This window comes from Heloderma suspectum, chromosome 8 (assembly GCF_057233095.1).
Source record: "Heloderma suspectum isolate Gila_16-S chromosome 8, 16-S_ref, whole genome shotgun sequence".
Classification (NCBI taxonomy): Eukaryota; Metazoa; Chordata; class Lepidosauria; order Squamata; family Helodermatidae; genus Heloderma; species Heloderma suspectum.
Window position 1 is genome coordinate 16,151,194 of NC_139465.1, and position 14,218 is coordinate 16,165,411.

Consider the following 14,218-nt stretch of genomic DNA (forward strand, 5'->3'; position numbering starts at 1 on the left):
GGCTGCCTTTCCGAGGTCTCAAAAGTGACCTTGGAGGAAAGGCAAAGGGGGTGTTCCTGTGGGTGGGGAGGGCAAGGGACTGAGCAGGCTGGCTTATGAGGAATCATCCGGCCTCCCCAGCCTCCTTCCCTCCCCGACACCTCAGCTATAACAGGTGAAAATGCCTGTCTAGCAGAAATGCAGAGTGGGAGGAGCGTGGAGGCAAAGTTTGCCGCTGCGCTCCTCAGGCTCTGCATAGGACGCCTGTCAGCCTCTGAGTTCGGAGACCGACAGGCATCTGGATAGGATTGTGCCCTAGCTCTCTCACCCAGGAGTGAATAAATGAGCCATACTTATGTGTGAGCACTGAAGCACCACAAAGATTTGTGGGATGTGACTGCTCTACAGTAAGTAACCACAAACCACAGGTGTGTTCACCTAACCGTAAAAATGTAGCATTATACGTTTAATTTTATTTTAAAGCACCAGATATTATTGATATATTTTTTTAAAATATGTATTATTTTTTATTTCACTGTAATAGGGCTCTGTTGTCATAACTACTTTGCTTAGCTATTGGTTCATTTGGTGGAAAGCGTGGTTGTGGCATGGTTAGGCAAGTACTACTGGTTCTGGTATCATATCCCTAAAATATTAGTGGAAGGTGTCATTCCTGTATAAAGTCATTCCAGGTGGAGTTTCAAGGATTTCCAAAAGTTGCTGTTATCTGGTCTGAGCCTATTGGAAAGTTAAATGATGTCTCAATAAAGAATTAATTTCTAATTCCAAATTGGTCATTTCACTTGAAACCAGAATGCATCCCTCAGTGTACCTGGTGCTCAGTGGTGTAGTAGTAAATTTTAAAGTGAAGGCACTTATCATGACAATCCCTGTAGCCCCGCCCCCAAGGAGAGGGAGGCAGCTGTGTTGATCCATGTCAACCAACCAAGACTAGAAGTTTCCATCTCTACCAGGAGCAGGTCTTTTATAAAGCTATTGGGTCTTAGTTGCCTTAGAGAACCACTTCCAGCTGGACCATCGAGACCTGACACCCGAGACTAGTGGCCAAAAGAAGGGTACCCAGACATCCCCTGTTAATTGCCTATCCAAGACTAGGCCACGCCAAATTACTTATCATTACAACAGTGATAGCTCACAACTATATATCGCTGCTGAGAAAATTCACTCCCCCCAGCTACTGTGAGGATTGCAGTGAAGCTCAAAGGGAACAGGGAATTCCGCGGGGTTGGTAAATGATGTCAGCGTCCCTGCTAATCAGAAAGTGCTCATGCTGCGTCCTTGTGAGCCTAGAGCTGGTGCTGTTCCAAAAGTGCTTCTACCCTTGCTGGTACCTAGGATTCCCTCCTAGATTCCAGCTAGGATGGAAATCAGGAGCATCCCTAATGTGCAAGCTGTAACATTTGAAGACTGGCATGAGTTTTCTCTTTGAATACATGTATAGGCAGCTGGTATACATACAGCAGCAATGGAAAACACATTCTGCTGCCCTTCAATTCTTAACACACACACAAACGTCTTTTTCTCATGCAGAAATTAATCTCCATGTTAGAAAAAGTAACACATGAAATATCCCTTTGGGAGAGAAACTCGTTAACTGTGAACTTTTTCTTAAGAGTTTTGGCAGGGGATTCTGTTGGTCACTGTTGAGCATGTGACTCATACAGAAGAAGGTGGGAACTCAGGGTTCTAGCAGAGGGCTGTAGCTTTGTGGCAGAGTGCATACTTTGCTTGTAGAAAGTCTCAGGTTCAACCCCTGGCATCTCCAGGTAGGGCTGGGAAAGACTCCTGTCTGAAACCCTCCAGAGCCTCTGCCAGTCAGTGAAAACAGTACTGAGCTAGATGGACCAGTGGATTGGCTCAGTAAAAAGGCAGCTATCTGGGTTTCTAGGTTCCTTCTGCATTAATTTTACCAAATCATGCCCCATGAGGGATGGTAGAAAACATCTCAGTCTAAGGCTGGAGCTAGGTGTTACGGAAGATATGTGGCTGACAGTGAAAGCAGCAGCCACGCATCTTCCTTGCTTCCCTAGTAGCGTCTTCTGTCTCAGAACATGCAACACAAATGTCATCATGTTGTGCATTTTCCCATCCTGCAAGCAGATGCCAGTGGAGCTCTGTGGAGGTTGGGGAATGCACAACAGAGTGATGTCATGTAATCGGGATGATACCACTTCAGGAATGTCATGGGCATCCCTGCAGTGGGTTTGCTAGTGGTGATGCTGCCAATGCCTCAGGCAGGGGTGCCACATATGGCAAAGCTGCCATCTTCCCTCTCTTAACATGTCCTGATGCATCATCACTCAGGGGCATTGTGGGAGTGTCAAAATGGCAGCTTCCTACCATCTCCCTGCTGCCCTGCTCAGAGCCAAGGAGGACGGGGAAGTGGGAGAGCCCATCTCAACCACCGGTGGGCCCTCCCAGCACGCTGAGATAACAGCAGTCACCCAACGGTCCTGTGTGCTGCTGCCAACCCTGACATTGTGTCACGCATTTTGTAATAGGACGTTTTCCCATAAGGAGGAGGAGAGGAAAAGAGCACATAAAGCTGGTGCTTGTGGCAGCAGCCACGCACCCCTTAACTGTTTCCAGCTTAATTATAAACCAAACTCCATTCTATTTAGGATAAGAACTATTTTCTTAGCCGCCACTTTTCTACTTTTTCCACTTTTCTACTGCTTTGCTTTGAGTAAAGAATGTGAAGTCCTTGTTTAAATTAGGTATGTTCTTCTATCTTTGAAAAATATCTTCAATGTGCTGCATGTATTGAAATGTGAAGGATTTGTGTGTATGTGTTCTTTTACACAAAACATAAAATTAAGTCGCAACTTATTCCCAAACTAGCTCATGATCAAACCAACAGCTGCTTCCTGACATGGGTTTCGTCTACCGTCATCTGTACTTAATGACTGAATTCTTGACTATTTCAGCACATAGGCAACCTTCTGAGAGAGAGCATTCATGTCTGCCATTGGTGGCCTTTGGAAATAATTTCTTTAAACGTCCATTGGTGGCTCAGTAGATCACTTATTGCTCGGTGTCCCAAAGAAAATAGGAAGTACTAGTAAGGCTCAAAATGTTTCTTGGTTGATGAGCAAAGGAGCAGCACGCATAGCATTCTTCACACCCCGTGACCATTTTTAATTAAGCTTGATTTAACGCATAAAGCCGCCGACTCGCTTGGCGCTGCTAGAAGGTCCTTTACCCTATTTGAGCCGGGAGCCCCCATCTGCCCTGATGAGGCATCATCTTGTATGTGGCTGGGAGGATAGAGCTGTTAAAAGTCTGTCTTGTAGATCTTGCCAGTTGTGAAAATGTGTTGGGTTCAGAGGATTTCTCAGAGCTTGAAACAATCCGAGCGAAAGATTCCTTGCTTTGTTTCACTCACTGCTTTAGTACTGCAACTGCATAGTGCTCCCTCGGGGTCAAGCGAATCGGTGACTAGACCTGCCTCCAGCTGTGATATACATCTAATTCTGCAGAGAATAAAATACGGAATGGAAACACCTCTCCCTTCAGTGTGAAGCCTCTTGAGAGTTCATCATCCAAAACTGCTTATTAGTCCCATCGTCGTCTTTCTACTTCTTGGTTCTTCATTGTGTTTCACACTCTTCTTAAAGAACAGGCCTACTCTTTTATGCCAAACTAATTCCGATTTCATATGACTGCACACACAGAGGCTAAAATACTCCAAGCTCTTGCTGTATGTACATCCCCCTCCTTTCCTCTTCACAATTGTCATAAGTGGAAATCGCTGCCGTCCCCCTTATGCCTACTTTTAACTGTGTCTCTTCAGCAAGAGCTTCCATACCTCCTCTTCTCTCCAGAGAGAATTTAAGTTCTTCAACAAAGTAAATGCTTTGAATCTCATCCCAAGAGGGCAGATTTCTTTTGTGGAAGATAATGAAAAAATCAGAATTCAGGCCTGCACCAAATTGCACATTACACAGGAGCCTGCGATTGGCATATATGCTAATGCCTTAGACCTGCTGTTCTACCTTCCCGTTATCAATAACAATCCTGTGAGCAGGCTGATGGATACAAACAATGATTTTGCCCTTTTATTTGTCCCCTCATAATTCTCTGTGAAACCTATCAATTTGGCATAATACTGCTCTTGGTCTGGGCTCTGGCCTGCCTCCTCAGGCTTTGTCAACCTTGACATTTAAAAGGAGATGAGCAAGGCCTGTTTCCCCAGGGCTGAGCAATAGTGTGTATGTGAAGTTCTCCTTTAGCAGCAGTGCTTGAATAACAGTGGTGCCCCCAGCCCCCTATCTTTTGTGATGGGCCCCTTTAGAAGTCTGAGGGGGGCATGTTTGGCCCCCATCTCTAGTCAAAAGTCCATGACCCCCCCACCCCCAAACAGCCTGGATATCTGCATCACACCTCTCTCTGTTTATGTCCTTGGCTGAGGAAGAAGTCCCTAATCTCAAGCTCTTCATTACTTTATTTAATCACGCTGTCTACTGAGAATCACCCATTTTCAGCGCTTGAATTACAGAGTGCCCCCTTCTCTTTTGTAATCCCCCCCCCCCCGCTACTGTTTTTGGAAGGGTACTATGCCTGCTGGTTGCAGTATTTTCCTGAAGTTGGGAGGATTCAGAGGTAGGACCTGTGGATTTCATTAAGCCCACATTCTCAATATTCCTGCACTTTTTAGCAGATAATTTGAATATACTAGCATAAGGGGTGGATGGGGTTCCATGTAGTTATAGTTCAGAGTAAGAGGAAGGGGAGAAGAAGAGTTCCTTATTCCGCTGTGTTTACCTAAGAGTGAGTCTTGTCTTACATGTTACCACCGCCATCTCCGTGGTGCTTTATGCTGATCTGGAGAACATGTACCTCTTCCAACCTAATTATATGGGTGGAAAGATATGCACGTTACCTTGTGGCTGGATGCAGCCAGACTTAGTCATGACTTAACTTATTCCTTTAGTTTCAGTGCGACATTGGCTGCATTCTGAACATGGTTAATTTGGAATCCATTGAACATAGTGAGACTTACTTCTGAGTAAACATGCATGGGATTGCACTGTTGGTCATGCTCAACGTTGGCTGGATCTGGGCTAACGAATGCCAGATGTAATGGTGGGGTTGTGGAAATCAGTGTTAGGGTAATTAGGGCAAATACACATGTTCCTTTTGGGATAATTGCAGTCAATTGTTTATCTTTTTCAGTTTGATTCCTATGCACACAGTAGCTGCACCTCTGAACCAGATTGCTTGAAAGTAACCCCATAGATTGTTAGAAGCTTTCAAGAATACAGTCAGGGCCCCTGAACACTCATATCCTTTCCCGAGAACTGTAAGTTTTAGTAGCTTGTTAAAAAGGCTGCATCAAAAGATAGCCAGGCAAGCTAAATTGAACAACATGCTGTTCTCTGTTTTCTAATCTCTTGTTGATTTGTAGTACAACAGGTAAAATGCAGTTTTTAGTCAGCCTGCCTTGTGTGTGCAATACAAACTGAGCAGCCAACAGCTGTCCAAATGACGTTACTACTCTATAATTCTTGACCAGTTCCTCTTTGTTTTTGTTTTTTCTTTTGGAACATTATTGATTTTTTTTTTTTACACTGAGTCTAACAGAAGAGGATTAGAAAAAAATATAGTCAGAGAAGAAGCTACATTGAGATTACATTAAAAACAATAGGAGAACATGTTTCAGTAAGTGCCAGGTTGTATTGATATTGTAGCTCAAGAGGGAAAGGGCATTTTCAGAATATAGAGGATGCTCTGGATGCCAGCAATACTCCACTAACAAGTACACCTCTGAAATCCTGCAGGTGAGGCTTAGAGGTGAGGCTTAAATCCTGACCGTTTTTAACTGGCAGGACCAGGGATTGAACGTGGAACCTAGCTGAGTGTAAACCAAGTGCTCTGCCCCTGAGTTAGGGTCCCTCTTCCTGGGCACTCTCTTACCCCTCCTCCTCATTCATGCCTTTTTCTTGTCCTTTTGCTTATGCTAAATTTGAACATTCATTGAAATGGGCAAGTCTGTTGCTGTATCAATGGGGCTTGTATAGGAGAACATCAGTGCTTGAATTATGGGATGGGGGTGGGGGTAAGATAGCCAGGCTTCTCATGAAATCCACAAGCCTAACACCCTGATCCCCCCCCCAATTTTAGCCAAATTGTGTTTCTCCTTTACCCTTATAAAAACAGTACCCAAGGGGGCTGCAATAACAGGTGAGATGGATGGGCCCCCTTGGGTAGTGCCCCCTTGCATTTCAAGGACTGGAGGACATCATCCTCCATGGGTCCATGGGATTATGCTCCATGAGCCATGCCTGTCCCCTAAACCATCCCAGAGCCTAAAACTGCTTAATTGCACGACTGGACAGGAGTCTTTTCCAGCTTTACCTGGAGATGCCAGAGATGGAGCCTGGAACCTTCTGTATGTAAAGCATGTGCTCTGCCACTGAGCTGTGGTCCCTCCATATTGCCTGGAGCAAGTCATAGATGTCTTTTGGAGGTTCCTTTGATTTCACTTAGCCTTTGCCTAATTCCTTGACCATTTAAAGCAGCCTTCCCCAACCTGTTGCCCTCCAGATGTGTTGGACTATAACTCCCAACAGACCTAAATGTTCTACACCCAGCTAGCATGGCCATTGTCTGGAGTGGAAGACAGATGCCATGCAATGGAAGGGTTGGAGTTGTTATATCCCTTTGGGTCTGGCTAGGTATATCGTGTGATCTCCATGTCCATGATATGACCAGGGCTGAAAAACAGTGCAAACCTCTTAGGATAACTCAGTAGAGCTTGTATATTTTGCACCCTTACTGTATCTTCTAGTTCCGCTGTTCGTATAATCTGTATATGAATTGCTGTAGTGTACATCAGGTAATCTCCATGGCATTGTTAGTAAGCAACAGACATTCCTCTTGTTTGATTTGACAATGTAAAACGATATTATCTGCAAAAAGAAAAATGTAATGTTAGCAATGGGCTTTTTTAAAAACAGAAATTGCTCTCCTGTCACAGCCATTTTAACTTTTAATCCCTGTGTAAATTATTCCTAGATTTCCCCCTGTCTCATCACCAAGAAGACACACCCCTGCCACTCTTAAATACAATCCTCATCTTCTCTGATTGAATAAATGGCTCATGTAATTGCTTCTTCACGCTATCTCCTTGTTTCGGCAGCTAAGCTTCATTAGTGTGACATAGGAAACATATAACAAATGGTGGGAGAAAATCGGTGTCATGTTTTACTGTAGGATTTCCACAATTTCTGGAATTCACGTCTTCTGCAAGTGATCCTTGTACTTCTTTGAGTGTACTATGAAGTTTATTTAATGTCTTTTTCTGAAAGCACACTTTCTTGCTCAGAGGTTATTGTATGTTTTACTGCAATGAATAAAGAAGGCATAACGCTTTTAACAATCTAAATCTGCAGTCCTTGGCATGCTTACCTAGGAGTAAGCCTCACTGAACTCAGTGTATAGGATTATGTTGTAAACGTTTAGTTTGGGGGATTTTGCACTTTTAGTCTAAACCATTGTTGGACGTCCGTCCATCACCTTTTTTGGTAGAATATTCATGACAGCTTTGTTATTTATGTTTCATTTCTGCAGCATTTTGAGTTCAGAGTCACTCCTAAAACAGCATTAATATGTAGGCTGCTGTTCTTGTGCATAACCATACAGATGGGAAACAGAAACAGTGAGTGAGTGGCATGCTCTCCATGCGCTCATTAACAGATATTTCAATTGTGTTTTGAAGGTCCCTCCCCTGGGATGGTGCATCGGCCTTACAATCTGTGTGTTCAAATGTTAATATTAATATTTTTATACTTTTTCCTTAACTATCTCATTGACCTGGTGCAGGGTACACCTATTATCTCATACGCCTTGGCTGCAATGCAACTGTAGCCAGATAGAGCAGGGACTTTTGTGTTGTAGCACCCGTGCATGAGCCCTGTACCATTAACTGATTGATTTTAAAACTCTTACATCCTTTCTTTTTGGTGCAGTTACAGCCGGGGGAGGGGGATGTTACAACAATTTAAAAGAAGTTCCCAAAATATATAATAAAACATTCTACAAATGCAGTTAAAACAAGGGACAGTTAAAGGTTGATAAAAGCAGTACTAAAAAGTACAGGGGATCAATTCACTAACAGCTTCTCAGCCTGAGAAGTCAAATGCTTAATGCAGGGTAGATAACACATGGGCTGACCCTTGGAAGCTGCCCACCTCTGGCCTAACAGGACATGAATGTCTTAGCCAAGTAGCAGAAGGCCATGAGAGAGGGGGCCAAATGGTCCTCTATTTGGCAGGGAGTTCCATAACCTAGGGGGAGCCTGAGAGAGAAAGCCCTCTCCTGCATCCCAGTCAGCTGTGCTTCAGCCAGTATTGTTATATGTTTTGGGGTGGATGGATAAAACCTTATAATTTGCAACACCTGTTTTGTTCTTCATTATTTCTTCTTTCATTGTCCGTTTTCTTATTTGAAATAGCTATATTGTTGCTGATTTTAAAGCTAATTTTCCATTTAATTTTTAACCAAGTTGGTTTTAATATGAGCGCTTTATTGAATGGTTGTGCACCACCTTAAATTTTGTGAAAAGGCATTTAAAGAATCTTGCAGATACATACATTGATAAAAGTTCCACTTTAAAGTATGAGGAAACATGATGATGGGCAACTCTTGTCCGTAGGAAATGACTCACAAACCACAGATAGATCCAGGTTTTCACCAGTACCCCTAAAACATCATCCTGTACACAATCATTCAAAATGTCTTGTATGAAGCAGTCGTTAATGTTGGGATTTGTCCTCGTCTGGTATCCAAGCTGTAGCTTGCATCTTCATTCTTAAGTTCTTATTGTTCTTGGTTCATTCATTTTTGTGGGCAGGATTGGTGGTGGAGGAATGTGCAAGTATATGGAATTTTAAAGCATGGAGGTCAGTACTGATTATCATATTTTTGCTTTCTGCTGCAAGCAAACTTCTCTTACCTTCTTCTTTTTGGTTGTTTAAACAGAAAAAGACCTATCAATGCATCAAGTGCCAGATGACCTTTGAGAATGAAAGAGAGATACAGATCCATGTCGCAAATCATATGATTGGTAAGAAATCTTTCGATCTGGCTGCTCATAGGCTACTGGCTTCTCTGTCATTAATATTTGATGTTGACCTTCCTATTTAGTTTTTAATATTTTGTGCTGCTGTTTTGCATACTTTGCTTTAATAAATGCAAGTAGGTTAGGGGTTGATTCATACAAACTGCTTTGGTGTGGTTACTGTTTGATCCCCATGGTGCATTAACCAGGGCTTGTGTGGGTCAGGAGGATATGCAGTTACTTCCCTTATCATTCTTGAGCAAGGAAAACAATTATGTCATCTGCCCAAGCCGCATGGTTTGTATGGATTTTCCTCCAGTTTTTAAAATGTGAGACTAGCTTCACTAGGGATGTGTGGTTTGTTGTTGGGTTGTGTGTGAGCATCTCTGTGATCCTTTCTAGGCTGTGTAATGCAAAACCATGGTTTGTGCTAACCATAGTTAAGATGCTGCACCCTGGATGGAGCTTCCAGCTGTATAGTAGGCAAACCATGGTTTAGAGCTGCTTGTCTGTTTTTCTTTCCCATCTGCTCAGTTCCTAAGCTCACTCTCATCTCCATGATGCAGATGCCTCTGGAGGAAGAGCGCTGGTCCTAACTATGGTGGTCAGTGGTCTGTGAATTTAGACAAAACAGCTAACTGCAGTAAACACAAACCATGGTTTGCAAACCAGTTTCAAACCGTGGTTTCAGATCCTGGTTTGTCAACTCCAAACAAACCATGTTTGGCAGGAAGGCTAAGAAAAACAAAACACAGTTTGGTGTTATATCTGAACATAGCCCTAGTCAATGTCTTTTTTTATCACTAGATAACGATTTCTGGTCCTCACAAGGGCTTGTCTCATAATTCACGTGGAGAGAAGGAAGGGGGCAATTATCTCCTTTTCATGACCGTTTGTTTCTTAATGTTTCAGGAGTATGAAAAGCATGGTGTGCACTCATGCCACCATCTTTCCATTCTCTGTTCTCTTTCCCAATTTTATGTTTTGCTACTTGGGATATATGTTTCAAACGGTTCCTTTTCTCACCGTGGGGTGGTACCCACGGACAGTGTTTAAGTATCCTCTGGTTTAGGAGGCAGCAATTCTCTTCATTTCAAAAGCTGCTTAAAATATCTTAAATACCGAGTTGTCCCTTTCTTGTCCCATTTTCTTTCATGCTGAAATGCAACTTTTGACAAGATCTTCCACTTGATGCCATAAATTTTCTGTTTTATCTGGGGGCGGGGGCAAAAAGCTCTCGCTTTTGTCAACCACTTAGAGGCAATTATGCTTCAATTTTGTATGTCATGACATTGAATTGCTCACATTTCCTTAGCTTAAGCCTGCTGCATTTCTGAGACACATTGTCAAAACAAAATGCTTAAGAAGTTTTATTTCAGGCTCCCTGTTTAACGCTTGGTTGTTGTTGTTTTTTTTTTTAAGTTTCTTTCTTTTCTTTCTTTTTTTGCCTTAGCAGTTTGGATTTCTGAAAGGTTTTATTTTTTAGGTGTTCACATTTTACATTTACAGTTCTTGTTATCTCCAGCAAGGCCCTGCTTTCTTTCAAGCTTGGTTTTATTTGGGATGAGACCCAGTAAAAAAATGTTGCTGCAGTCAAAAGGGCTTTATTTCTGGTGCAGCTGTAAGGGCTGCTTTTTTCTCTCCTGAAGAATGGAGAAAATGGTTTCTTCTGTCTGCACAGATGTTATAAATATATGTGAAGGCTCAAGAGCTTAGTTTATTTTGGTGCATAGACCACAGAGGAGTTCCTTACACATGCCACTCCAGACGTATGTCGTTCAAGATCCTTCAAGGGCCTTACAGTGTTCTTCATAGGTTCACACACAGGCGTTCATCTCTGATAATCATAATGATTTCCCCTGAACAATTTAGCATTTAAAGAATCTATTCTTCCATGTACAGAGTGCCCATTATCATTAATGTGAATTATGCGCAAATGTTGAAGGGAGAATTTGAAATGCTGACAGTGAAGATTAGAGCAAAACCTTTTTCCGGAAGAAAAATAGGTACTGTCACTCATCGTAATTTCCACAGTAGCGCTAAGTGGGGAGCTTGCAGGCAGTGTCAGTGAGGTTAAAATGAAGTTATCTAAAAATGTTTGCTTTTGTGGCAGGTGTTAATGCAATCTCTTGTTTGCAGGTGTGAAGGGTGAAAGCTTTGCTAATTGGACCATGGTGATTTCAGTGCTTTCCCACCATGTTTCCTACCCCCCCTTCTTATTAAGATCTATATCCTTAGGCAGCTACGTATGTGTTTTTAATGTAAACTATTTGTGAACTAGAACTATGCAGTGTACACATTCTGTGGAAGATTTATTCTGTGGCTGGACTTCAAGCAGTAAAGCACCGATGGGGCGCCATTTTGTTGAACCTCCTTTACATGGACCCCCAACAGTATGGTTGCTGCCTTCTCTATAGTGGTTGATCCCATGCTGACCTCCACTCATGTGTTTCTTCTAACATGTTTGGCATCCAAATTACCAAGGCAGAGTCATAGAGGATGTACATAGGGTTGTGCCTATGGCTCTAGCCAGTAGTGCCCTTTGGATGGTTGGGGTGGCTGTGACCCACTCCACTCTACTTGCAGTTCAAACTGGTCCTTCATGCAGTTAATGCCCATTGCCAATTCAACAATCAACTAATTTCGAAGTGGCCCTCCAGTACAACTGCTTGCTGACCATGGGCCACATGGAACCCATAATTTAAAATATTGCACATGATTTGGCAGGGTTAAGGAGCATTGCATATATTAGTTGGATATTTCATCTTATAAAATTGGTTAATGTTGAGTAACAAACCTTTCTTTCTTGGCAATGGTCGAGACAGTTGGGATAGTAAAAAATAAAGCAACCGCTGCATACAGTTCAGGAAGCATGTGTGCAGATGAGGGGTGGAAACCTGCGAGTAAAAAAAGAACACATTAATTTGGGGGCCTTTCTGCAACAAATGATCTGTCATCTCCTGGCAGAGCCATAGTATTATCTTCTTGGGAGATAGGGCCACATGTTTTCTTTTGATGGCTATTATGGCATAATATCTAGTTGGAGTATATTCTACCGATGAAGCCCATATTTTTTGGTTCTTCCTCATAACTAAAATGGATAGTATGTTAGCCCAATATGAAGGTGCTGCAGATGTTTTCTTGTTATTTATGTTCAGTGACTACATGGCAAACATGCTTACCTGTTGCTGGATTGTCTTCTTGATGCCTCTTGTCTGCATGGTTACCAAATGCACAGAAAATCTGATCTGTGATAAGCTTGTCATTTCTTACAAATGATTATGCAGTGACTTCATCAGTTAAGTACATTGCACCCTCCCCCACCCCCACTGGATGCCTAGTTCACCAGGTATGGATTTTGGGGAGCCCATTTAGGTGGTGAATAGTGGAGGATGCTTGGCATTCTGGGCAGCTGAGCTGAAGAAACCTAGCTCCTGGACCCAAGTAGTTCTATTTATTATTTATGTGTTTATTTGTTACATTTCTATCCCATCTTTCCTCTAAAGAGCCGAAGGCGGTGTACATGAACCTTCTCCTCTCCATGTTATCCTCACAACAGCTCTGTTAGGTTGGTTAGGCTGAGAATTAGTGACTGGCCCAAAGTTGCCCAGTGAACTTCATGGCCAAGTAGGGACTAGAACCTCCCAGTCCAACATTCTAACCACTACACCACGCCAATTTTAATAGGTCTTCTCCCTGCTCTGCCATCCACATCATGTTTGGTCCCTGCACTTCCCTGACCCCTATTCAGGTGTTCTTCTTAGTACAACTTATACAAGAGTGGGGAGTGTGAGGATGAGTACACTAGCTCTGCCCTCTTCTGTCGCTGTCCATATCAGCCACCACAACTTGGAAGTGAACGTCTGCCAAGGGGAGCCTTTTGTATTCTCAGGTGCTCCCTGTGCAATTTAGGACTCTGCTTTTCCAGGGTTCAAAGTTGGGCAGGGAGCCTACATGAGTAGAGAAGGCTTCTCACTGCAGATGTTATCCTCATGGAAGGTGACAAGGATGGTGATGGAAGAGGGTGTAGCTAGCATGCTCATCCTTGCGCTCCCCCTCGTGTGTCAATAGTACTCAGAAGAACACCTGAATAAAGCACTTGTCTGCAGTAAGCCACTTACAGTCATGGAGTGCATGGATCTTGCGTCTCCTACTTGCTCTTACCTCTTCTTGCTCTTCCTGCTTGGCCCCACAAGCATCTCAAGTCTTCTTCAGTCTTGCCAGTTCTGCCGCTGGTCTCCTTCGCACCCATCCACCTGACATCACTGGATTCTGACCTCTGCCTGTCTACCACCCCACAATTCCTGTTGAACTTGGAGCCCCTTTCCTTCACAAATGCACAAATTAAGATGTTTAAAGTGCCACACAGGGTCTGCCTGGATGCTGAAGAATAAACCCTGCTGCATTTATAGTGTCAAAAAGTTGAGGATCCCATTTCTTTAAGGACTGAAATAGTCTGGAGCCTGCTTTGGAGGGACCATAGCTCAACAGAAGAACACACATGCTTTGCACACAGAAGGCTCCAGGTTCAAAACTTATTGCATCTCCAGTTAAAAGGATTGAGCCACAGGGAAAACCTCTGCTGAGTAAACTGCTTGCAGTAAGAGTAGACTAGCCTTCCCCATCCTGTTGGACTCCAGTTGCCAGTGATTGCAGGAGTGGTGGTCCAAAACATGAAAGGGTGCCAGATTGGGGAAGGCTGGGGTAGGCGGAACTGCCCTAGATGGACAGAAAATCTGCCAGGCATAAGGCAGCTTTCTTTGTTCTTACGGAGGTTCTGCTTCCTAGTGAATGAGCAGCTCTTCAGCCAAATACGAATTGAGTGTTTGGGGAGCCTTGATGTGGTGCCTCCCTACAGAAATGCATCCACCTTGCAGCTTCCTAGTCATATGGCTACATTTGTCAAAATAAGCATGCCGGGAAATGTTCAGTACTGTGTACGCATGTCCCTTTGAAAAATTACCCTTCTGGGTTTTTTTTGGTTTTTTTTTGCTATGTGTATCTATAATATATACACACACATTTGCATACAAACACTGTGGCATATTGGGTCCTGTATGTCATTCCCCAGAGGCTGAACAGACTGGCTGCATCCCTCGAGGAGGTGTATGGGAAACATGTTGCTTTGTTTTCATACCAGGGCCTCTGGGAAAATTC

The 14,218-nt window shown here is 43.2% G+C and overlaps 1 protein-coding gene across 4 annotated transcripts in view; it reads left to right on the forward strand.

The window, feature by feature from the left end:
* ZNF423 (zinc finger protein 423) overlaps positions 1-14,218 on the forward strand; it is a 399,310-nt gene that overhangs the window by 217,208 nt on the left and 167,884 nt on the right. For all 4 annotated transcript variants that reach the window (XM_084812419.1, XM_084812417.1, XM_084812421.1 and 1 more), the window contains one exon: positions 8,983-9,067. In XM_084812419.1, the coding sequence (XP_084668545.1) occupies positions 8,983-9,067 (85 nt within the window). The remainder of the gene's footprint in view (positions 1-8,982; positions 9,068-14,218) is intronic.